At 32.1% G+C, this 26099-nt stretch overlaps 3 protein-coding genes across 3 annotated transcripts; all 3 read left to right on the plus strand.

The window, feature by feature from the left end:
* The first annotated feature begins 3916 nt into the window (after positions 1-3916).
* Positions 3917-5261, plus strand: LOC11430873 (uncharacterized). The gene has a single exon (XM_024777676.2). The coding sequence runs from the start codon at positions 4151-4153 to the stop codon at positions 4448-4450; it is 300 nt and encodes a 99-aa protein (XP_024633444.1). The 5' UTR covers positions 3917-4150; the 3' UTR covers positions 4451-5261.
* An 8572-nt stretch (positions 5262-13833) lies between these two features.
* On the plus strand, positions 13834-15029 carry LOC11443525 (uncharacterized). Its single transcript, XM_003600033.4, has one exon. The coding sequence runs from the start codon at positions 14064-14066 to the stop codon at positions 14361-14363; it is 300 nt and encodes a 99-aa protein (XP_003600081.1). The 5' UTR covers positions 13834-14063; the 3' UTR covers positions 14364-15029.
* A 7773-nt stretch (positions 15030-22802) lies between these two features.
* LOC11428258 (uncharacterized) lies at positions 22803-24258 on the plus strand. The gene has a single exon (XM_003600035.4). It carries the CDS (start codon positions 23131-23133, stop codon positions 23434-23436), a length of 306 nt encoding a protein of 101 aa, XP_003600083.1. The 5' UTR covers positions 22803-23130; the 3' UTR covers positions 23437-24258.
* The last annotated feature ends 1841 nt before the right edge of the window (positions 24259-26099 follow it).

Below are 26099 nucleotides of genomic sequence, written 5' to 3' on the forward strand. Positions count from 1 at the left end.
GTGATTTATGTGGTGTGTTTATTTTATTATATAGTTTATTTTAATAATAATTAGAATAAGTGAGAAATAATAATTATTTTGGTGTTTGGGGAAATAATAGAAATTATTAGAATTATGGGGAGTTAAGTGATAATTAAGAGGAGTTAAGTAATGGAAAGTTAGGAAAAGAGAGTCAGAACTGTTTTACGTGAAACCAAGCTTTGGGAGAGAAAACCAGGAACAAGGGAGGCGAACCAAGAGAATCCATTTGCTGTGCATTTTTCATTCTGAATTAATGTAAGGGTGAGTTTTACTTCAGTAGTATAGTTATGAAATTCTGAATTGGAGTTTAACAGGTTTTAGTGGGAATTGAGGAATTGGGTATAGGTTGAATTAATGGTTTTTGGGGTAGATATTGCTGTTATGATGTTAGAATTGGGTTCTGGTTGCATAGAACACTTCATTATTTATCTGTAAACTAATTTGGGGAGTGATTTGAAGAAAAATGGGATTTTGGGGAAAAACCTGTTTTCTGCCCGTACAGAAGTTCATCGCTCGCCTCGCGAGTAGCCGTGCTCGCCATGGCGAGTGAGCAACTTCATAGCTCGCCTCGCGAGTAGACCAACTCGCCATGGCGAGTAACCCAGATCAAAACTGGATTTTCAAATTGTTGTTAAAGATGTTTTGGGGATAGTTTAATGTGCCTAAATGATTTTCATGATGACTGGAGCAAGTTTTAGGTTAAAAAGATGAATAGGGAGCTTAGAATTGAGGTTTGAGTGAGAAAAATGTCAAAACTCCCGAGAGTACCTTATTTGCGCTCGCCTCGAGTTCGCCTTGAACTCGCCATGGCAAGTAACATGTTTTGTGAGCTCGCCATAGCGAGCAGATGTGCTCGCGAGGCGAGTTACTAAATTCTGCATGCTGATTGTTATTGTATGAATGGTGATGATTGATGTTGTTGTTTGAGCATAGTTATATTTAATTATGCATTATTCTGGATTGTTGGATCATTGTTTGATGTTGTTGCTGATGGCTGTAATGTATGCTATAATTATTGAATCATACATGTTGTATTATTTGGAGTCATATGGAGAATGTATGCATGGTCTAGTTGTATGTAGATATACACGAGTGGGTCCATTGCATATGCATAAACAGCGGAGAGGACTCATGTCCTGGAGCACTAGTTGTTCACAGCGGTGAGGGCTTCGGTCCTGATGAATGTTTTAACCATTCAAAAGCGGTGAGGGTTTCGGTCTTATTTGGTACCACATGCATAATTGCATATCTGAGGAGTCTTAGTAGTGTCGTCATGTCATGCATGAGTCTTGGTCGTTGGTTGTAGTTGACATATTAATGATGATGATGTTGTTGATGGATATATACATATTTATATACATATTATGATGGATTGATTTGATGAAATGTTGTTGTTGCTTGTGAAATATATATCTATATTTGCAAGATGATAAAATGATGTTTATAGGGTGTTAGATTCAATTGAAGATTTTAATATCTATATTTTATTGTTGTGAATCTCACCCCTTCTGCTTGAAAATGTTGCCCTTCCTATGGGTAACTTGCAGGTGATCCTGAGTAGTCGGTGGTGGCTCAAGTGTCGTGTCTAGGGCTCTGATACATTCGGGATGGGTTTTATTTGTTGCATTTCATTCCTTATGTATCTCATTTTTGGAACTTGATGTTATGGCCCTATGATGGTTGAATTTGTTGTTAGGCTTTATGCCAAGATATTATTTTGAGGTTTTAAACTATTGTTGGTGTTTGATGATAATATTCCGCTGCTGATTAAATGTTGATGTCTATGGATGTTTAATAAATAGTTTTCTATATTCTATTTTTAAAATTTGATATGGTAGTGTGACATGCCCGTTGTGTTTTACTCTGATTGTTGTGGAATTATTTTATATTTAATTACTTTTGGGTAACGGGGTGTTACATTCCTTGTGTCTCCGGGGTTGACTCCTTGGTTGAATTCATTTAGTTGATCCTTTAGACCTCTTAACGTGACACTAAGGCACCGAACCTTCAACCTCTGCGGTTCTCCGCCGTTGAGTTGTGCATGAACGTCGAACAAATCGGCCATTGTTTCAGATATACACAATAAGAAATTAAAAACAATCAACGAAAAACTCATTCAAACATTTAATCAAACACTTGATGTGTAAATTATAAATAAACCCTAAAAATCATAAAAATAACCCTAAAATAAATCATATACTCTTATATGTAAATCTTTTTAAAAACTAAAATAAAAAAATAAATATAAAATACCAAAGTTAAAAATAACCCTAAAATTCTAAACTATAAACATCATGGAAACATTTTAACTAAATTAATCAACTTACATCTACTCTAATAATGAATTATAACATATAAATCTACTCAAAAACACAAAAAAAAAAAAAAAAAAAAAAATCTACTCAAAAACTACAAAAAAAAAACATTTATAACAACTAAAATGTAAGTTAATAGCACAATGATTTACTTACTTGTGATTTTGTTGAATAAATTGGGTTGAGGTTTTTAGAGAGTTTTTGAGAGAGATTGGAGAAATTGTGTGAGATTTTGAGAGTAATAATGGATGAGAGAGTTTCTGCCAGATTTGTATCAATATGTATCGGCAGTTAACTGCTGATAGATTCCTTGATAGTTAACCACCGCCGGTTCCATTCATAATTTGACAGTTAACTGCCGCCGGAGCTTTTCGTCTTTTACATGTGTCTTTTAGCCTTATCAAATGTGTCCACATTAATTTTCATAATACAATCTAATAGACTTGGGCCCTTTCATACCAATATTATGGCTTAAAAAAAGTACTTGTTATACTTTTATAATTAATGGAAAATGTTAATTTATGCCCTTAATACACAAGTTAATGATTCAAATATAGAAATAAATTATTAGAATGTGTGCATTTTATTTAGTCTTTAACTTTTAAATGCATTGAATGCACAAAATTTTAGAGAACATTTCTTCTTTTGAGTTTCTTAACATGTATCCTAAGGACACAAGTTAACATTACCCTTAATTAATAGATGGTAAATATATATACCACCACATGAATAATCATAAATTTGGTATAGCTAAAGAAAAGTGGTTTTTGTTGGGTGAGCAATTGGCAAACAGCATCTTCACTCAAAGATCCCTTTCGTCATTGTGTTCACATATATCTACTTTTATGCTTTGAGATTCCTAATTAGACACTTTTCACACCAATAACTCTTTGACCCTCTTGCACTACTATATCGGCTGCTGCCTTCCCCTTCATAAATTGTAACCACAAACTCTTGAAAATGTGAGTACCAACAACAAAATGTCAAAATAAATTTCTTGATCACATATGCTTTAGTACATGTACTAGAATGTGTGTTGAACCTAATTTCATCTCTACAAAATTGATTTGCAAGATGATAATTGTCTCAAGATATAAACACAAGTTTTTTTGTTTTTTTTGTTTCAAGTTTATGTCATGATGTTTTATTCAATGGAAGACTCTTACCACACTCTTTCACATTTGTGGCTAAACATTTGAATATGACATATTTTATTAAATATATATCCCTTTTTAACTAAGCCTAAGCTTGTTTTCAGTACTAATACTTCTACGAATGTGTAATCTAACCTTTTCTTTTTACTCTTTAGCTAACTACATTACTTAAGATAATTTTTTATCTCTAATAAATTAAAGTCATTAAGACATGATATGTACAAAATAGGATTGAATCTTCAAGCCCACCAAATAAAAAAATATAGTAATCAAATTATTTGACTATCATTATCACGAGGCAAAAACCAAGTGCAGCCACCACTTCTAGCATGGGCTCCATTTTCCCAACAATTTCCACCTAATAAAATAAGTAGGAAACAACCTCCTTCTGTCCCTTTCAAAAAAAATAAAAATACCATCTTCCTCTATAAACTAAATCAAATCTGACTCATTCATTCTTATGTCCCTTTGATAATTTTTCTTTTTGACTCATTCTAATCACATGATGCATCTTTATTTTTCCTCTCCTATATAATACCCAACCTTCCCATATCTTTAAAAGAAACCTCTCACTTTGTGAAGCAAAACAATACTCAATTTTTTTAGGCAAAAGATAACACTCAATTTAAAAAGGATAAAAAAGAAATTGCTAAACCAAAAATGGGAAACTGCTTGAAGAATCAATCATCAACCAAATATGCGACCGACGACGATGACTGGTATTTCCAGGCATCCGAAGGCGATTGCACGTCCAAAAGCAACGGTGCTCCCACCAAAATGACAACCGAGGTGAAGATCAAAATTACAAAGAAGCAGTTAGAAGAGCTGTTAAGCAAAGTGGACATGAGGGAGTTGAGGGTAGAGCAAGTTTTAGCCCAATTGATGAACCATAGCAATGGCTATCAATCACTTCAAAGATCTTGGAGACCTGCACTTCAAAGTATCCCTGAAGTGGATTAAGCTTCATTTAGATTAATTTAGGTGTATGAAGTTGAGGAAGATGAGTATTGGCCTATTAAATTAGGTCAATCTTTCTTTTTCCTTTCGTTGGAAAAATTGGATTGTCCATTTGAGGTGGTTTATGGCATGTGTCCCCTTAGTGCACCAGACCTAACCCCTTGTTCTAGGTCTAAAAAATAAGAGTAGTGATATTTGAACAACCATTTTAAACAACTTTTGTGACAACTTCTTTTTTCTCACTTTTCATTGGTCAAAAACAATGGAGAAAGAAAAAAGAAGAGAGAGTATAAAAATATAAAGTGAGTATGAGAGAGAAAGTTGTCAAGAAGTTGTCACAAAGTGGTTGTACAAATATCATTTCTCAAAAAATAAAGCGTAGATGTTCAACAGAATGGAGAAACAGACATTCAAAGGAGAATTGAGAAACAAAATTCAAAGTATAAGACTCATGAGACAGACATTGCAAGTGACATTCATTCAAAGTATATGACTCATGAGACAGACTTTGAAGATGAGGAAAATCTTGACTTAAAGACGAGTCTCTTCCAATCAGGGGAGAACGATTAAGAATAATACGGACTTTTCAAGAAATATAAAAACTTAATTATGGGACTTTCAAGTAACACCACTAGATGAATACATGATAATAGTTAACATGGTCTATCACCCTAGATGAATACTTTCAAGTAACCCTGGGTCAAATCTTTTAGCCATTCAAATTCTTGCTAACCCCGTCTACCATATATGCTTCTTGTAGCAATTTTCATTATGTTCCTGGATGTACTAGGGATTTTATTTACATTGATTGTACTTAACATGGTTAAACTTAAAAAATGTTTATGTTAATACATAGAATTTAGATTTTTGAATTTAACATATATATGTTTTATAGATCTATTATTCAGATGGATTATTATCAAATTGCAGACTTTTTTTTTTCTCCTTTTGAAAACCCTAATGTTGAGTTTATATGTAGACAACTCAACGAGGTTGTCCATACTTTGGAAAACTTGGTTCCTAAACTAACATTTGTTATTTTAGAGTCATAATAGATCTATAAAACATATATTTGCAAGTCCCCTTGTTTTATATAATGTTGCAATTTATATTTTCACGTACTCTTGAGCAAATTTACATATTTATACAAATATTCAATAATGTATACAACATTTTAGATTATCTTGAAAAAGTTTACTATATATATAATTTAATGTTAGATATTTGCTCTGTGAAATTAAATATGTTATTTTGGAAAATATATTTTGTACATTGAAATGAAGTTTTGTAACTGGAGCGCAAATAGTTGATGTGCAACTCGTGGGTGTTATAAACATCGAATTGCGGCTATGTCTGTAGCCTGTAGGCAGTCAAGTAAAATATGGCAATTCAAAATAGAAACATTGACTAATAAAGGAAACATTCAATTCAAAAAATGTTTTGGCACAAAATTTGAACCTTTTTTTTTTTAAGAAAGCAAGAACAAATTGTTTAAATTGTTAGTTGATAAAATTAAACAGTTGTCTTGGTTTAGTTTATACGTTGGAAATAAGTAAATAATTGATTTTTTTTCTTCAAATTTCTGGAATATTTGACTATTTGCCATAAATCATATCACTACCCTATTAAATTAACCTTTAAATAATATTTTTAACCGTGATACTAGTCCTTATAAGTTAATAAAAAGACTAAATTGTCTGATGTTAATCAAAATTAGAGCTTTTTTTCTTACCAAAAAATTAGAGCTTTTTTTCTCTATTCACAAATATAAAGGGAGTAAATGTCCAACCCTATTCACAAAATTTGATCACTCTATCATTTCATATTTGAGTGTTGTTGTTTTTGTTATTAGCATTCAAATAGGCACTCCATGTGCAATGGCAGAGCCAGGATTATTGTAAAGTCCGGGCAAAAAAAAATTGCAACGCATTTATAGGAGTTTACATAAGAAATTGCAAGCAAATAATAAAAAAATCTAAAGAAATTTCCCAATTTATAGGGGTTTATATAAGAAATTCATAGGGATTTACATAAGAAATTAAAAAAATTTGGGCCGGAGCCCGGGCAAGTGCCCGGGGTCGCCGGCCATAGAACCGCCCATATCCATGTGTTTGTCCGCTCTTTTTATTGCGTTAATAGTATGAACAATAATTATTATGTAAATTTTGGTTTTGATTAGAAAATTTGTATAAATATTTTGCACTTTTATATTTTGCACGTTCCTAATTTCTAACTGTTGCATGCATTTTCCCAACCTTGACATGGTGACAAAGTTATTGTTGATGATCTATTTATAGAGTGAACAAATTTTTACAAAAAAAATAATATTAAAATGTCAAAGTTACATTGTATATGAACGCTCTGTAGTGTCAATGTAACACTACCAAAAAAAATTAACATTAAAAGGATGCATTTTTATTGAATAGATGAATTTTGGATGCATAATTTGTATATTTGGGAGAGAAAAGGTGAATTTCGAATTTTAAATCCTATTGAATCTCATCTTATAAAAGCTCGTTAAATGTCATTTATGACACAATTATGGATGATAAAATGTTGTTGTGATATGAGAGAAGAAGGGAACAAGATTTGTTTGTTATTATTATGTATTTTTATTAAATAATATTTTATTTTTTTTTAATTTAAAATCTCAACCGTTAGATACTTTTTTACCACACGTCTTTCATCCAAACTCTAAATGGAGTTTAGCCTAAATGAAGCATACTCGAACTCCCTTCATATATTATGATGGAATTCTGCTATGGGTAACAACTGAGTTATTTAGTAAGAAGTGATGTTAGTCATCATGTATTGTCATGACATGGGAGTTGTCCACAAAGTTACCAAGTCTGAGAAGTTGAAGGTTCCAAGAATTGAAGAGGTAGTTGTGGGTTACGTTTTTGCAGTGGCGGATCTTGAGTAATTTTATTGGGGGTGCCAAACCACCATGAAATATATCTAAATCAGTTTCAAAAAATAGATAAAAATAATCACCTGCCGTAGTGGTTTATATCGTTTGAAAGCATCAAGCGGATGCAGGTTCGAATCCCTGCTAACGGTTTTTTTGAATAAAAAATGTAAATTCGAGAGAAAAATGTCAAAAAAGATGGCGCGAGTGTCGAACTCGCGACCGCTGGGGGGACCATACAACTAGCTTACCGCTGTGACGAATGAAAACTTGCTGAAATATTATGCATAATATGGTATATATTAAAAACCCAGGGGATGCCATGGCACCCATGGATCTGTACTAAGATCCGCCACTGCGTTTTTGCTAGCAACAATACGTGTGATTGTCATACCCCATTTTTTAACTTAAATACCACTGACACGTACCTTGATCTTGAATAGTCTCTAATTTTTGAAAGAAAAATTCGACAGAGAAGTATTTTAAAATACCTCATTTTTGTTCGGGCTCCCTTCTCACTTTTATTATTATTATTAGTCCTTTTAACTTTTTATTTTAATTCATTTCCATCTTTTTTTATTATTATTCATTATCTTTATTTTATTTCACCTTTTTTTTATTTAATTTTAGTTTATTCGTATTTATCTTTTTTTATTTATTTTTATTTCCAAAACAGTCCAAATCCAAAAAATATAGATGTTTATCTTTTTTATTTATTTATTTTTAGAGGGGGAATATTTTGATTCCGAAAGTAAGTTTGTTTACTTACTCCAAATCTTGGATTTTAATTGTATTGTCAATTAAAGGTTTAGATTGATTAATAATAAATGGTATGGTAGACTATAATTTTCTTCTCTAATGGGGAGTTACCTCTCATTACCCCAAAAATGACAAAACAATTAATGACTTTGAATGGATTGTTTTTTTTTTTTTTTTATTGTTCTCTCTTTGCATTTTTTTTACACGCATAATAAACTGCTTGGTCTTTCTTTTTGAAGGAAAAAAAATTGTATTTTTTTAGCAAAAAAAAATGTATATTTTTCTGTAAGAAAAACGAAAAATAAAGTTGTATATAGTTGTGTAGAGGAAAAAAAAACTACCACATATGGATAAGAGGACATATATTGTTTGCTTTCTTCATTGTATATATAAAAAAAAATATCACATGTTTTCTTCACTACAAAATTTAGGATTATCAGAAATATGTGTGTTTACGAAATGATATTGATACATACAATTACATTATATTAATTTATTTATTTCAAATTATTAGCACTAAGGACTTGTATGTATCCCCCCTCTCTTTATATAGTTTTTATTTTTCCTTTAAAAAAATACACTTTTTTTCCTTCAAAAAGAAAAACTATGCAGTTTATCATGCGTGTTGAAAAAAAAAGCAAAGGGAAAAGAATAAAAAAAAAATCAATTCAAAGTCATTGAATGTTTTGCCATTTTAAGGTGATGAAAGTTAATTTCAATAGAGAAGAAAATTATAGTCTACCATACCACTTATTAATCAATCCAAGCCATTAATTGAAAATACAATTAAAGACTAAGATTTGGAGTAAGTGAACAAACTTACTCTTGAAGTCAAAATATTTCCCCTCTTATTTTTTATTTATTTATATTATTAGATGATAAGTCCAAAACAGTTCAAATCCAAAAATATGCGACAGACGCACTTTCCTCCTCCCCAAGTCAAGGCATACAGTTTTCTTTGTTTCTTTTAAACAAACCCTAATCCCAATCCTATAAAAAGCAACCTGCAACAACACAATTGGACAACCAGAAAACACACAATTTTACCCAACAACACAATTTTCACTGGCACAAATATTCCAAAAAACATAAAACCCTAGCCACTGACGACCGCAATTTTTCCCTAGCTTTTTCAGTTTCAGTTTTATTTCTAGAGAACCCTAGCCACCGTCCACTTTTAGAATTTCAGAAACCTAGCAACCGTAATTTGCATTATAGTTTTGAACCGTACTTTCTATTGAATTCCGAATTCAATTCTAGTTTTCTCTTTTATTTCGTTTGATTCCTGCCGAACTGTTGGGCGGTTTCACATGTCAACTCTGTGATTGCCGTATTCCAATTCCACTTATGATTTTCAATTCTAATTTATATTATTTTCAATTTGCTTGCTGCTATATTATTATTATATAATTCCAAACTCTAATTTCCCTTTGTTTTTTCCTTTTCATTCACGCTGCCATTGCTAATGCCATATATCTAGTTTTGCTCGTATTATTAATTACTGTTGCTGGCTTTTTGATTAAATTTCAATTGCTAAGAATTCAACACAGCCGTACCACATATACACACACACTACTGCGTGTGCATTTAGAAAGCAACTACATGGTCTCATTCAGTTAAAGCCCAAAAACAAATGTCAAGCCCTAACCCTAAACAAGCCTATAAATCTCATACCCGAAACTATAATTTCCTTCACTGGTAGCGCCGTAGTTCTACATTGCAGTGCTATCTCATGTCTTGATGTTCCTATTTTTATGTTCTAATTTGTGGTGCTAGGGTGTTATCTTTTTTTTTTCTTTCTATTGAAGAAGCATGGTTTTTGCTTTATACATAACCCAGTGATGTGATCTCCCGAAAATTGATTTGATACAGTATGCATGATTTATAATCTGTGATGATTCAAGAATGGAATATCCCAATACACAACAGATTGGTACTAGTTTGTTGGTTGACCGGATTGATTTCTTGTTCGGAACTGGATTGTATTTGTGATTTGAAACGGGTCTCTTTGAGGGTATTTCTCTTTTATGATGCTTTACAGAATATAATTTAGGGTTATGACTACTATATGTCACACCTTTGACAAAGTTTTGTTTCCTTGCTATCTCGTGTCTTGATATTCCTATTTTTATGTTCTAATTTGTGGTGCTAGGGTGTTTGCTTTTTTTTTTTTTCTTTTCTTTCTTTCGAAGAAGCATGGTTTTTGCTTTATACATAACCCAGGGATGAGATCTCCCGAAAATTGATTTGATACAGTATGCATGATTTATAATCTGTGATGATTCAAGAATGGAATATCCCAATACACAACAGATTGGTACTAGTTTGTTGGTTGACCGGATTGATTTCTTGTTCGGAACTGGATTGTATTTGTGATTTGAAATGGGTCTCTCTGAGGGTATTTCTCTTTTATGATGCTTTACAGAATATAATTTAGGGTTATGACTACTATATGTCACAACTTTGACAAAGTTTTGTTTCCTTGCTATCTCGTGTCTTGATATTCCTATTTTTATGTTCTAATTTGTGGTGCTAGGGTGTTTGCTTTTTTTTTTTTTTTTTCTTTCTTTCGAAGAAGCATGGTTTTTGCTTTATACATAACCCAGGGATGAGATCTCCCGAAAATTGATTTGATACCGTATGCATGATTTATAATCGGTGACGATTCAAGAATGGAATATCCCAATACACAACAGATTGGTACTAGTTTGTTGGTTGATCGGATTGATTTCTTGTTCGGAACTGGATTGTATTTGTGATTTGAAACGGGTCTCTCTGAGGGTATTTCTCTTTTATGATGCTTTACTGAATATAATTTAGGGTTATGACTACTATATGTCACACCTTTGACAAAGTTTTGTTTCCTTGCTATCTCGTGTCTTGATATTCCTATTTTTATGTTCTAATTTGTGGTGCTAGGGTGTTTGCTTTTTTTTTTTTCTTTTTCTTTCTTTCGAAGAAGCATGGTTTTTGTTTTATACATAACCCAGTGATGAGATCTCCCGAAAATTGATTTGATACCGTATGCATGATTTATAATCGGTGACGATTCAAGAATGGAATATCCCAATACACAACAGATTGGTACTAGTTTGTTGGTAGATCGGATTGATTTCTTGTTCGGAACTGGATTGTATATGTGATTTGAAATGGGTCTCTCTGAGGGTATTTCTCTTTTATGATGCTTTACTGAATATAATTTAGGGTTATGACTACTATAGTCACACCTTGGACAAATTTTTATCTCATTTGTGTATAGACCAAAAAAATTGTAATATTAACAGTAGTAGATGTCACACCTTTGGACAAATTTGTTACCTTGTTACCTTGCAGTGCTATATATCTCGTGTTTTTATGTTCTAATTTGAGTTGCTAAGTTTTTTTTTTTGTTTTTTTTGAAGAAGCAGGTTTTTGCTTTTTACATAACCCATTAATGAGATATCCCAAAAATTGATTGGATGCCGTATGCATGATTTATATGATTTATAATCGGTGACGATTCAAGAATGGATATCCCAATACACAACAAATTGATACTCGTTTGTTGTTTTATCGGATAAATTTCTTGTTTGGAACTATATTGACATAGGAGGACTAGTTTGCCCTTATAGTTGAGGGGTTAACACTACCGTAGTTGACATAGGATGTGTCATTTGAATTAAACTTGTTTGATTTACTTAAATATAGGGTTTTAGCTACGCATTTTATATTTTCAATGATACACAATGTAATTGTTTTTTGAAGAGATATATAATGTATTTGTTCTTTTCATCATCAATAAATTTTACCTTGGTTTTTTTTTCTTTCTTTTTTCTTCTGTTTCTGCATGTTATGTTCACGCCAACTAACAACCTTATGCCGTTCCTATAAATTGGTGATACCATTTGGTCGGTTTGGCCATTGTCTCAAGTTAGTGCACCTGCATACAAAATTTCAGTTGAGAACATTTGATATCTTGAACTCTTTTTAAGCACATCCATGACAACCAAAGGTCTGTATTTCCCTCAACCAATTTTTTCACATGGACAGTTATATGTTGCATTGTCAAGAGTTACATCAAGGAAATTGAAGATATTGATTTTTGATGATGAAGGGGAAGATAGCTATGTCAAGTGTAGTTTACAAAGAAAACTTTCAAACTGTACTTTGATTTTTTGTTCAACTGTTGACTTTCTTATAAAAAAAAATCCATGTATGTCACATTGATCAATGATACATGATATTTTAGAATAGTTTATTTTTCAATTTGCTTGAGTTGATTGTAATCAAAATATATTGAACAATAATCTATAAAGAAGAGTCTAGTTACACCTAAAACTGTTGGCTGTAGATTGACTACAAATTAGCTACTGAATATGTAACTTTTGAAGTGTTATAAATAAAACTCTCAAGTGTTACTGAAATTATTTGGTAACATGGCCTTTACCAAATATTTATCAAATATTAATACTAAATCTAAATAGTAACAGTTTTTTTTATATTTACTTACATTTTTCAAGTGTTACTAAGTCTCATATGTTCTAGTGTTTGTGCATCTTATATAAAGATAAGGAAATTATTTTTGGGTGAGATATGTGCACGTGACTGTGAATGACTAATGGCCAAATAGTATCTTCACTCAAAGATCCCTTTCGATGTTGTTCACACGAATGGATCTATTTCATGTCTTGAGATTCTTAATTAGACCCTTTTCACACACGTAACGTAACCATTTGACACTGTTTCCACTAAAAACTCTTGAAGAGTTGAGTACCGACAGCAAAATGTCTTTTGTTAAAATATTAATTCCATAGAGATAGATTATAAATTCCAAAAAAAAAAGACAGCAAAATGTCAAATTAAAAGCTCATGCTATATGTGGAAAATGTGTACTCTCTTCGGCCTTCATGTATTAATATTAATTATAGATAACATTTATATTTAATAAATCTAAACTAGAAAAATTGTTTACAATGAAGACCGGAGGGAGGAGTAGTACTACATATGACATTTTTTTTTAACCATTTTTTATTGACGGATTTCTACCCCTCTAAAATTGATTTTTCTAGCAGTGTAAAGTGTTTTACACAACTAAACCTCAGAGTTAACCATTTTTTTTTGTAATAAATTTCAATTAAAGACATATTAGGATGAATCCGAACTCATATATTAACTAGATTATTTTTTAAGACATTAGGATGAATCCGAACTCAAATTCTAACTAGATTATTTTCTTTTACGAAACTTTGCTTATATCTTGATTGAATTTCAAAGAAGTCATTAAACATAATATGAGAAAAATTAGTATTGAATTCTGCAATTGGTTTTGAATACGAAGCACGAATATGGACACGGATACCGGATACGACATCGATACAATTAAATTTTTTTAAAAAAATCACATAATTCAGTGTAATATATGCGTCGGTGTCGGACACACACGTGTCTGACACACAGACACGCGTTATCTCAAAAGTGTCTGTGTTTCATAACTTTTGATGGCACAATTTTGTACAAACTAGTATACAAACTAACACACCAATTTGTGCATCATCCACACGCATACTACACTACTATTACTACACCTTTCCGTGGTGAGTTTATCACTAGAGTTCATTCAAAGTGTTTGGACTAAAATGATATGACCATCATTATCATCAGACAAAAACCAAAAAACAGCTACCATTTTTAGCATGGGCTCCACTCTCCCACTAATTTTCAAGAAATTAAATAAAGGAAACAACCACCTTACCTCCAAATAAATGAAGTATTGACTTATTCTCCATTCCATGCATCTTCATTTTTTCTCTCCTATATATCACCCAACTCTCTCCAATCTTTAAAAGAAATCACTCTCTCTCTCTCTCTCTCTTAATCTCTCTACATAAGCAAAACAGCACTCAATTTTTTCTTTTTAGGCAAAAAAACACACTCAATTAAACAGGTTTAAATATAATTGCAAGACCAAAAATGGGAAACTGCTTGAAGAATCAATCATCAATCAAATATGCGACCGATGACGATGAGTGGGATTTCCAAGCATCCGAAGGCGATTACACGTCCAAAAGCAATGGTGCCGCTGCCAAAACGACAACCGAGGTGAAGATAAAGATTACGAAGAAGCAGTTAGAAGAGTTGTTGAGCAAAGTTGACATAAGGGAGTTGAGAGTGGAGCAAGTTTTAGCCCAATTGATGAACCATAGTAATGGCTACCAATCACTTCAAAGATCTTGGAGACCTGCACTTCAAAGCATCCCTGAAGTTGATTGAAGTTGATGAAGATTAGTATTGACCAGTTGGGTCAATCTTGCTTTTTGCTCTTTGAAAAAAAAATATATTCATGATTCAAGATGGGGTATTTGAAAAAAATACTGTCCATTTGAGGTGGTTTATGACATTCGTGACATTCGGCTTATTCTAGTACTCATCAATAACACGCCTATGCCAAATCGAGTGAAAAGGAAATTGCCAACATATCGATGGTCGTAAACCAGATAAAGCTATTGTGGTGGTCATGGTTTATTTGTGGAGAAGGAAGAAATAAGAATCTCTATTTTTTCAAATTGGTGGATTTGTTGGAATTTTTGGCATGGTTGGTGCTTTTATCTTGTATCAAATGGTGTTGAATTTAAAAGGAGTGTCTTGAACTGCAGTTGCATCAAGTGTTGCAGGATTTGATGATTTGATCATGCTCTAGTTTATATCTCTCTTTAGCAACTATGCATATCTTGTGCTAGTGTGCTATTAATTTGTAGGACCGTGAGGATAATTTTACATTTGGTTTATTAGGAAATTGTTCCTTTTACAAGTGTATACTCATACCAAGTCTTTACTATGAATGTTTGTAACTTAAGATGTTGTCTTGTAAGTCTTATTCATTAAAAAGGTCCTTGCAAAATTTTCTATCTTTTAATAAAGTCCTTGAATTTTTGTCGACGTCGCAGTTGATGATTGTGCAACTTTTGCCACGTGGTGCTGACGTCTCATTTCACTGAACAAAAAATAAAAATAAAAACAATTTAAAATTTCTGAAAATTAATTTTTGAAATTAAAAAATCTGGAAATAAATTTAAAATTAAAAAGTAAGTTTCCGTAAAAAAATCAGAAAATAAATTTTCGAAAAAAAATCTGAAAGTAATTTTTTGAAAGAAAAATCTGAAATTGTTTTTTCTAAAATTAAATTAAAAGCTTGGCTAACATCTACATTAAAGGCCAAATTGCCACCAAATGCTTTCTTATCAAGACAATTGATTCCTTAAGAAGTCAATAGGATACAATCTTTTATGTTCCTTCCATGAATGAAACCTCTCTTCTCCTTTATAATCAGCATAGAAATTATTTGCGCAAGTCTATCAACAATAATAATATTAGAGATTATTTTGAATTTAAAATTTTCCATTACTATTGGTCTAAATTGCTGCAAAAGAATATCATTATGACCGTTATCTTGAATTTGCTACTCTATATATATCTTACAACTATGATTCAGCTTCATTTACCCTATATGTACATTGCCAAACACATCTTTATTCCAAGCTTTAATTAAGTTAACTTTCAACAATTGAAGCTTCTTGTTTCGAATGTACATAGGATTTCAACAATGTTTGCATTTCAAATTGAAGAAATTATGTTTTTACAATCATTATGAAGGCTCCACATTTTCATAAATTTAAACTGAGAATTGAAACTATGAGCTCCTAATTTAAATTCTAGCGAAATTGGGAAGTGGTCTGATCTTGCCTTCAAAAGAGTTGAACATCGAATACAAGTGCACATATCTAACAATTATTGATTTGTCTAGTTCTTAAAATCTTCCATGCTCATGTTTCCACATAATTGTGTTAATTAAAATCTCCCATAAAACTCTAGGAAATTCTTACATTCAACTGAATAGCTAGAAAAATACTCCAAAGATCCCTTCTTTTAACATAACAAATGGAAGCATACACAACAAGAAATCCAAAATGAGTTCACCTTAAATAGAATTAGAACAACTTTTAGAGATCTTATGTTTGCCCAACTTTTCTCACCTATCAACAAAGGTTGTCTGCAAATTGAAGATGGGATATCATAACTCCATTATCATGTGCGCTAACCTTATACCCAAAAAATAGGCCTTCGACTACAATGGCTTACATCATAACGTTCAGACTTTCTGCCACAATTAAAAAAAGGAAAGGTGACAGTGGATCCCCTTGACGCAGTCCTCGTTGAAAAGAGAACTATATATGATGTCGGGCTGCCATTGAAAAGAATAGAAGTTATAGCGGCACTAATACACTCCTTAATCCACTTCATAATGTTGAAAAATTCATTTTAGACAAAACAACATCCAAAAAATTTAATCCGCTAAGTCAAAAGCCTTCTCAAAATCAACTTTAAAATAATTAGTTCTTTTTCTAACTTTCGTGCTTCGTCCACCAACTCGTTAAGAATTTGACGACCCTAGATGAATAATGATTGCTCCTCAGAAATAACCAAATCGATCACTACTTTGAAACGATTAGCTATAACTTTAGACAAAACCTTTTACAGACACCCAACTAAGGAAATCGGTCGAAAATCATATAATCTTTGTGGACTATCCACCTTAGGAATAAGGGCAATAAAAGTACTATTGATATGATCCTACTACTAATTTACCATTGCGCAGAAAACCTGTAATGAAGCACATCACATCCTCTTTTAATTCCCTCCAAAACTCTTTAATAAAGCCAAAATTAACACCATTAGGACCTGGACTTTTGTAATTGTCAACAATCCCATATAACTTGTTTCACCTCTTCTAGGCTAGATGGTTTTATGAGATCATCGTCTTGAGGCATAGTCAAAGATTTGAAAGCAAGGTTATCCACCCTTGGGCGCTCAAAATTAACTTACTAAAAATGAGATTCAAAGTGATTAAATACCACTTCTCGAACATTAGACAGCCCTTCCACTTGAAGACCGTTAACAGTTATAGAGTTAATTGCATTTGACCGACGTTTAAAACATAACACAACATGAAAAAAGAATTATATTAGCATCACCCTCTTTCAACCAGCACAATCTTGAATTCTACCACTGCATACTAGAATTAATTCTTGCCAAAGAGTGTAAATATACAGATAGGGAGTGAAGCACCTCCACCTCATCCATGTCTTGATTGATATCTTCCTTCTTTAAATTTAATGTTTAATGCAAAAATGCGTTCTTTCACTGAAGAATCTAACTTCCAATATTTTTAGTAAGCTTGTGATGCCAATTTTTCAGATTGCTTTTAATGAACTTAAATTTTTCTTCAAAAAAAATGAACTTAAATTTTTCTTTCAACGTATAAACTCCCAAACTTATAACTTGGAAAGAGTGTCATTGCTCCTTAGCAAATTGATGGTAACCAGAAAGTTATCCTATTTATTACTCCTTCCATTTTAAAATACGTGGGAGATTGCCGTTGACACATATGATAGGGTTAAAAAACACATGTAAAAGACGAAAATGCCTCTGCGACAGTTAACTACCGAAATTTAAAATTGGCAGCAGTTAACTGCCGAAGAACTCATAATTTTTTTCTTCAAGATTCTCTTTCAATTCCACACTTGAAAATATTAAAAATTTACCAAATAAACCTAACATGGCTACTTAGCATGATCTTCTTCAAAAACTCCAAGTCACCGAACCAACTTCCTTTGCTGAGCAGGTAATTTAACTTAATTAATATATATCAATTGTGACTTAATTGGACTTGCTTAATATACGGCTAGTAAATACTCCCTCCGTCCCAAATTGTATGATATTTTGGGCATTTCACACGTATTAAGAAATGTAATTAATTTTGTGTGGGAAAGAGATATTATGAGTTGTTTTACAAAATTGTCCTTAATAAATGATATGAGAAAGATAAATGAATAACTTGGAAGTAGGGAAGGCAATAAATAGTGAAGGATATAATAGGAAAAGTAACATTAATGATTCATCGGTATTGTAAAGCGACGTACAATTTGGAACAAATTTTTTTTCCAAAGTGACATACAATTTGGGACGGATGGAGTAACATTTAGAAACTCTATAAATTAATAATGTCGGGACCGGAGAAATTTATTAATTTAGAGAGTTATTAATTTATCGATAAATTAATAATTATTAATTTAAAGAGTTTTTAAGTAATTATACTGTACATACCAAACAAAAAGGCAAATTAGTCTATGTCCCTTAGAATTACATTGCACCAGATCTTGGGACTCAATGTAAATTAATAAATATTGTATTCATATCCATTGGAAATATGACTTTTGACTTTTGAAGTGTATAGTAAATGTAAACAAGTGGAATGTTCAATGTATTCTTAAGCAAGTTTGGCATATATAAATTACATGAATGTGTTAAAAGTATTCAAATCATATCTCACTCACGAGATGGCTTCTCATCTAAAAGGTGTTGCAAAATCAACTATGTCAGATCAAATACGTAGGGAGTTGTGCGAGTACAAGAGAGATAATCCTGCAAGCACACAAGACTTGCAGAGATGGCTTGAGGGAAAATTTCAGTTGAAAGTTAGTCAAGGAACAATAACAAACACACTTAAGCGGTCAAATGACTATCTCTCTGCTGAAATAGAAAAGGGAAGAGCGGAGATCAAAAGACACAAACCAGCAAAATATCCTGACATGGAGAAGGTTGTTTATGAGTGGTTTCTACAGCATCAAGAACGTGTGAATATCACAGGAGAATTAATTTTGCAGAAGGCAAGAGATACAATGAATCATATTTCAACAAAGTGTAATATATTTTTTTTCAGTTTCTATGAATTATTAATTTATGATTTTCTTGGGACCGAAAATTATAAAGGGATCTTCCAAAAAATTATTATCTTATTATTTTATCGAATTATTCAATTTTTTACACTGGCCCAAGTCGGGACCGGACAAATTCATTATTTTAGAGAGTTTATTAATTTACCGAGGATTAATTTAAAGAGTTTCTACTGTATATGTTTTTTTTATAGATTTTTTGAATATGTATTTCAATGATAAATATAAGCCTATCCCTAATGTTTACAATCTTGTGCTGGCCATGTTGTGGCGTCATCCTGAGAATGTTGAACTTGAGAAAGTCAAAGTTGTTCATTACTGTGCAGCGGTAAGTTTTTAATATTTCGAAGTGTGGAATTGAAAGAGAATCTTGGAAAAAAAAATTATGAGTTCTTCAGCATTTAAGTGCCGAAGTTAACTTTGGTAGTTAACTGCAGTCGGTATCAAACTTCGATATTTAATTGTCGCATGAGCATTTTCGTCTTTTACATATCTTTTTCAGCCCTATCATATATGTCAATAACAATTCTCAAATACATGTCGTAGTCAACCACATCACACATGCCAATATACAACTTTGTCTGTTAATATCTTTAAATATTGATGGTAAAAAATTGTAAAATTTTAATATTTTATAAATATTTATTGAGACAAATCAAACAACTTATTATATATTAACATGTGTATTTATATATTAATTAAAAATATGCTCAAAATTATATAAATAATATATAGTATAAAAATACGATATGTATTTTAAAACGGAAGGAGTATCATAAGATTAGGTAACTGTCCAATCATATTGAGGGCACAGTTGTTAAGATAATGGTCAAAATTAAACAAATCTAATAAGAGCTAGCCAAAACATAATGAATAAGAGATAAACATGAGCCCTTAAAAAAAAGATATCCCAACATTTTCATATATAGTGAATATAATAGTGATAGATGCCATCAATAGTCAATAGAGTGGTCCTCTCAAAACAAATAGTCAATAGTGCCACATAATAAAGTTATAGATGCCACATAATATGTCACATAAACATGAGCCTAGAATTTTCATTGAATTCACATATAAAGAGGAGTTAGAGTTGTCCCCAATTACATATATTGGTGTGATCCTTCAAAAATAATAAAAATTATTGGTGGTGATTGGTGAACACATTCCGAATTTCATTCTTTGACTAGAGGAAAAAATTGTGAACATAATTATATGCTTTAAAGCAAATCTACATGATAATTTTGGATGGTAGTGTAAACTTTGTAGTGTGGCAACTAGTAGGGACTGCTTTGACAAGAGCAAATTAGGAATGCATGTTGAGTTTGTCTGCTTGGGTGAAGGAGCCAACTTGGACTCACCCACCACTTTTAAGAACGATCATTTTTAATAATGTTAATGATAAAAAAATTAAATAAAAAAAATAAAGACAAAAAAAATACTTGTTTTATTAATTACTATATTTTGAAGGGACTTTAAAGACCGTTTAAATAAGACTTTTGATATTAATTTAAGAACAATAATCAATCCATTCTCTAAACCGTCCCAATCAAAATGCACCCCTTCAATGACGTCCCTGTCCACTTCTAACTTAAAAACGAAAAGAACACACTCTAGCCATCCATTACTACTACATATTGTGGTCAAGGAAAGCCACTAGTTACCATCTTCATTTTGCGTTACTAGCTACCCAATCATTTAAAGACCAGTTAACACCACACAAATCATCCACAATTTTCAGAAGGATGTCTACCTAGTTTATAAGCTTTGAAAATAAGAATGGTAAGGTCAATACATAATTAGGTGATGATGATTAGGGAGCACATATTCTTGTTGTAGTTATAGTACTATAAATTTATGGACGTGGAGATCAATATCACCACCGCTCACCAACAAGCAAATAAAAGTTTACATTACTTTTGCTGAAATGAATTATGCTAAATTTACTAAAAAAAGTTATGCTAAATATAGTTGCAACAACTAAATTTATAAAAAATAAATAATACATATTCGATTCGTTGAAAATGATTTAAAATAACATCAATATTATTTTTTTATGAACATTTCTTTCTATAAAAGTTACAGTACGGTCATTTAACCACTGATTACTAATCTTAATACATAATTGACTCCTTACATATTTTATATTTGAAAAAACACGTTCAACACTTACAGTTGTCATCGGCAAAATCAGAGGTAGCTTTAGAAGCTTGTAAGCCATATCAAACATAAAGAAATTATTGTAATTATCTACTTTCACAAATTCAATATATCGTTCTACTCAAGTTCATTTTAGAAGTAATTGCCATGCACCAATTAATTATATCAATATATCATTCTACACAAATTACAAGCATTACCAAATGAACCCAAAAATGGGTAGCTTTCTTTTTGGTCGAGCAAGAAGTGAATTGCAATTGTAAAAACATGAATTAAAATCTCAAAGATAACCTCACAAATTGGCTGGATAATGACAGAGCATCATATGTTATTTTTGGTTATGTGATGAACGGATTAGGAAAATGTACTAAATCATTTACAAAGTAATAAGTGATCAGTAGAATATCGTATCCACAAGGATTGTCGTTGCGTTTAACCAAATCATTTACAAAGTAATAAGTGATCAGTAGAATATCGTATCCGCGTTACTTATTTGGGAACAATAAAATAAATAAAGAGATAATGGTTTAGAGTTTTGCAATTTAATTTGTTTGCAACAGAGCAAAATTTACCTGTTTTATTGCAGAATGTTAGCGGCGATTCCTCTCTATTTATTTGTTGGAATTAAATAAAAGTCAAGTCAACTAAGTAGGCTATTTAAGTGATGAGTTTGTTGGGACGTGATAACCTAATCAGGTGTCAAATTGCAACTGCTGGTCATACAGTGATACTTACATGCGGAGTTTTACTCTCTCAGAGATGTAGGACTATCCCTTCGCCTGTCGAGTTGTACCTGTTGATCACACTAAGGTTATATGCGCGCTACTGTATAGGGTTATCAATTCTATAGGATCCGCCACCTTCGTAAGGATTATTAGTGTGGGGTCTTACTCGCTCAGAGGTAATTGAAACATATACTTAAATTAGAGTTCCTAAATTTCCAAAGGTATGACTTCCTAGTGTTCCTAAAGGTTCCCTCATCTAATTACTTCCTGGTTAGATAGATATAAATATCAGTATTAGGCCATGTCACTACCTAAGTTCCTAATTTAGAGTTATGCTTCAGAAGAAACAAATCTTACGCACTATAATAAAACTAAATAGCAAACAGAAAATAATTGAATAAAAGACTTTAAATTAAATAATTATCCAACAAACAAAGTAGAAGTTTATCTTAGAACCATAGCCTTAGAAGATTTAGTTACCCATGGTTGCAAGTTTATCTTGGGCATCTTCAATAATGATGCAGAACGGAAGCAAGAATTAGCAAGCGCTAAACCTAAAAGATAATCAGACAGGTTGCAAGCGACAAGTCTATCAAATAAGGGTTTTCGGAATCCACCAGAATTGAGAAAAAAGTCTCGAATATTTTTCTTAAATAAAAAACTGTCTCTTAGGCTGCTGCATAAGTTCTATTTAAATACTAAAAGAAATAACAAACTCGTATGGTCCGAAAAATAACAAAACGAAATAAAATAAAAAAATTTAGAAAATGTTGAAATATTAAAAGGCGGTTTCGGGTCATCAAACGACCTCGAATGACTAAAATAACTCATACTTCATGGCAAAGCGATGAGTTCTGCTCGTGAGGTCCAAGGTTTTCCGAAAAGATATAATTCTGATCAATCTGACACCGGATGTAAAATCTGCACAATTCTGACTGAACCTTTCTTGCGCGCCACTTCGTCTTCGATTCGTACTTGAGCTTGTCAACATCAAACAACTAGTATACATACAACCAGACCAATTTGTGCATCATCATCCACACGCATACTACACCACTACGTACTGCTAGCTTTCCGTTAGTTTATCACTAGAGTTTATCTAAAGTGTTTGGACTAAAATGATATGACTATCATTATCACTAGACAAAAACCAAAAAACAGCTACCATTATTTCTAGCAATGAAGCATTGACTTATTCTCCATTCCATGTATCTTCATTTTTTCTCTCCTATATATCACTCAACCCTCTCCAATCTTTAAAACAAATCTCTTTCTCTCTCTCTCTCAATCTCTCTGTACATAAGCAAAACAGCACTAAAAAATTTCTTTTTAGTAGAAAAACAACACTCAATTGCAAAACCAAAAATGGGAAACTGCTTGAAGCACCAATCATCAACAAAGTACTTGACCAAGGACGATGATGATGAATGGGATTTTTCAGCATTCGAGGGTAACTCTGCGGGAAAAAGCAACGGTGCTGCTGCCAAAACAACTACTGAGGTGAAGATAAAAATCTCAAAGAAGCAATTAGAAGAGTTGTTGAGCAAAGTGGACATAAGGGAGTTGAGAGTGGAACAAGTTTTGGCCCAATTGATGAACCATAGTAATGGCTACGAATCACTTCAGAGATCTTGGAGACCTGCACTTCAGAGCATCCCTGAACTTGATTGAACTTCATTTTGATTAGCTTAAGTATATGAAGTTGATGAGGCTGAGTATTGACCAATAGGGTCAATCATGCTTTTTGCTCATTGAAAAAATAATATATTGATAAAAAAAAAGTATTTGAAAAACAATTGTCCATATGAGGTGGTTTATGACATTCGTCTCCTTCGGCTTATTCTAGCACTCATCAATAGCGCGCCTATCCCAAATAGAGAGAAAATGAAGTTGCCAACATTTTGGAGGTCATAGAGAAGATAAAGCTATTGTTCTGGTCATGGTTTATATGCGGGGAAGGAAGAAATAAGAATCTCTATTTTTCAAATTGGTGGAATATCTTCAATGCATGAGGATGATGGATTTTAATATGTCAATCAATGCAAAGTGGATTTTAATTTGTCAATCAATCCAAAGTTGAAAGAGGAGACGAGCCTTTTTGTTGAAATTTTCAGTATGGTTGATGCTTTTATCTTGTATCAGATGGGGTTTGAGTTTGCCCTCATAAGCTTAGCTCAGTTGACAGAGACAATACATAATATATGCAAGGTCTGAGGTTCAAACCCCAGATACCAAAAAAAAAAAAGACGGGGTTGAGTTTGAGAGGAGTGGCTTGAACTGCAGTTGCATCAAGTTTTAATTGTGTTCTAATTAGTTGGTGATTTAATCATGCTCCAGTATATATATCTCTTTAGCAACTATGCATATCTTGTGCTATTAATTTGTAGGACCGTGAGGATAATTTGACATTTGGTTTATTAGGAAATTGTTCCTTTTACAAGTGTACTCATACCAAGTCTATACTTTGAATGTTTGTCACTAGATGTTTGTCCAGCAAGTCTTACACATTAAATTTTGCTTCTCAATTCTCTCGCAAACTTGCTCATGCAAAATTTTGATTTCATTTTAAAGATGAAGAGAACTTTGACTCAAGGTTTGAGTCTCTTCCAATCCGAGGAGAACGTTGAAGAATAATATGAAATTTTCAAGAAATGTACATTTATGGAACTTCCAAGAAACAACACTGATGAATACATAACTAGGGAAATTTTAAGATCTCTAGATTTTTCTAGGCCTGTAAACTAGAATTTCATCACCTTATCTCTAGATTTTTCTTATGATATATCCATTGCTAGCAACAAATTCCTCAGGACCTTATCTCTAAAATATTATTGAATGAATAAAAGTTGTCTCTTAAACTACAACCGTTAAGCTTATATAGCGAAATAACAAAACCCTAATGCGCCAAGATTTTTTCATGCATGTTTGCAAGTTAGGAAAAGGAAAAATCAAATAATAGCTCTAAAAACGTGATTCTTGGATAGAAGGAGTTGCTGAAATCAAGAGGCATTTCAAAAGCATATTCACAGATACAGATGAATCTAGGCCAAGATTGGAGGGACTTACATTTCAACAACTATGCTTGTCAGATCTACGTTGTAGATAGTAGTTTGATGAGAAGGAGATCAAAGAAACGGTATGGAGTTGTAATGGAGACAAGAGCCCAGTTCCCGATGACTTCAATTTATACATACAATCTTGTGCATACAATCTCCTTATACTATAACTTGAGACAATTTATACATGCACTTAACTCTATGTGTATTGAACATTAACACACAACGCATCAATTGTTCTCTAGCACCTAACAAAAAACACACACTTTTATATTTCTCATATTTTCAGATAGGGCTAATAGTGTATTGAAAAAAAATGTTTCTGTTGGTCTTCAAAAAATTAGGGTTAATAATATATTACCCCTCTGTAATATAGACGATTTTCGGTTTTTCCCTGTAAAAAATTTTGTTTAGATTCCGTTCTTATAAAATAAAGATTCTCCTAAATAGCCCCTGACCCATATGATTGTGCAAAAATGATGTGGCACGCGAACTGCATAATTAATATATTTTTTAAGGAGAGTATCTCAACAAAAAACTTTACGTGGGTAAAACCTGAAATGGCCTATATTACAGGGGTAAAGGACTATTAACCCAAAAAATTATATAATTTGGATGAATTATACTTCGATGTGTATTTTAGATTCTTTTATTAGAAATATATTATGTTTTTCTGAATTCAGATTTTGTTGATGTTGTTATTGATCATTTCGAAGGGTTCTCTTCCTTGTTGTTTCACTTGTTTCTTCTGTGATATTTTTTGAGTGGTAAATTTTATCCCTTTGTGTTTTCTTGTCAAGATTTTAATTAGGTAGATGCTAAGTTCCATTGATTTTATCCCTTTGCTACTGTCCCTCCAAGATCGTTTGTATCTTTATTTTTACCCTTAATAATATTTTTTTAGTGTTAGAGTTGATAGGTGATGGCCAACAGGTGTCAACATAGTTAGATGTCTTGGTTTGTTGTCTTTGCAAACTTTTTCGAGTTTGTTTATTTTATAAAGAAAATCTATTACTTGATTTGTCCGTATTTATGCGGAAATAGATTTGTACAAGAAACTCATTTCAAAGTTCATTTGAGTGCTTTAAGTTTTTTTCTTAATCATGAATGCGAAGCATTATATATATATTTTGCCTTTTATTATCTGTGGGAAATATGGCGGCAAGGCTGAAACTTGTCTAGACATCAAGCTTTTTGACAAGGTCCTGGTTTTTTTCGCCTAAAGAGATGGAGTATGCCGCAAGAGATGCAAGTTTGTATACAATCTTTATTTCGGAA

This window comes from Medicago truncatula, chromosome 3 (genome assembly GCF_003473485.1).
Source record: "Medicago truncatula cultivar Jemalong A17 chromosome 3, MtrunA17r5.0-ANR, whole genome shotgun sequence".
NCBI classification, from domain to species: domain Eukaryota; kingdom Viridiplantae; phylum Streptophyta; class Magnoliopsida; order Fabales; family Fabaceae; genus Medicago; species Medicago truncatula.

Bases quoted from the DNA above. Each gene is read 5' to 3' on its own strand.
- LOC11428258 (XM_003600035.4), top strand. From the start codon at position 23,131: ATGGGAAACTGCTTGAAGCACCAATCATCAACAAAGTACTTGACCAAG.
- LOC11430873 (XM_024777676.2), top strand. From the start codon at position 4,151: ATGGGAAACTGCTTGAAGAATCAATCATCAACCAAATATGCGACCGAC.
- LOC11443525 (XM_003600033.4), top strand. From the start codon at position 14,064: ATGGGAAACTGCTTGAAGAATCAATCATCAATCAAATATGCGACCGAT.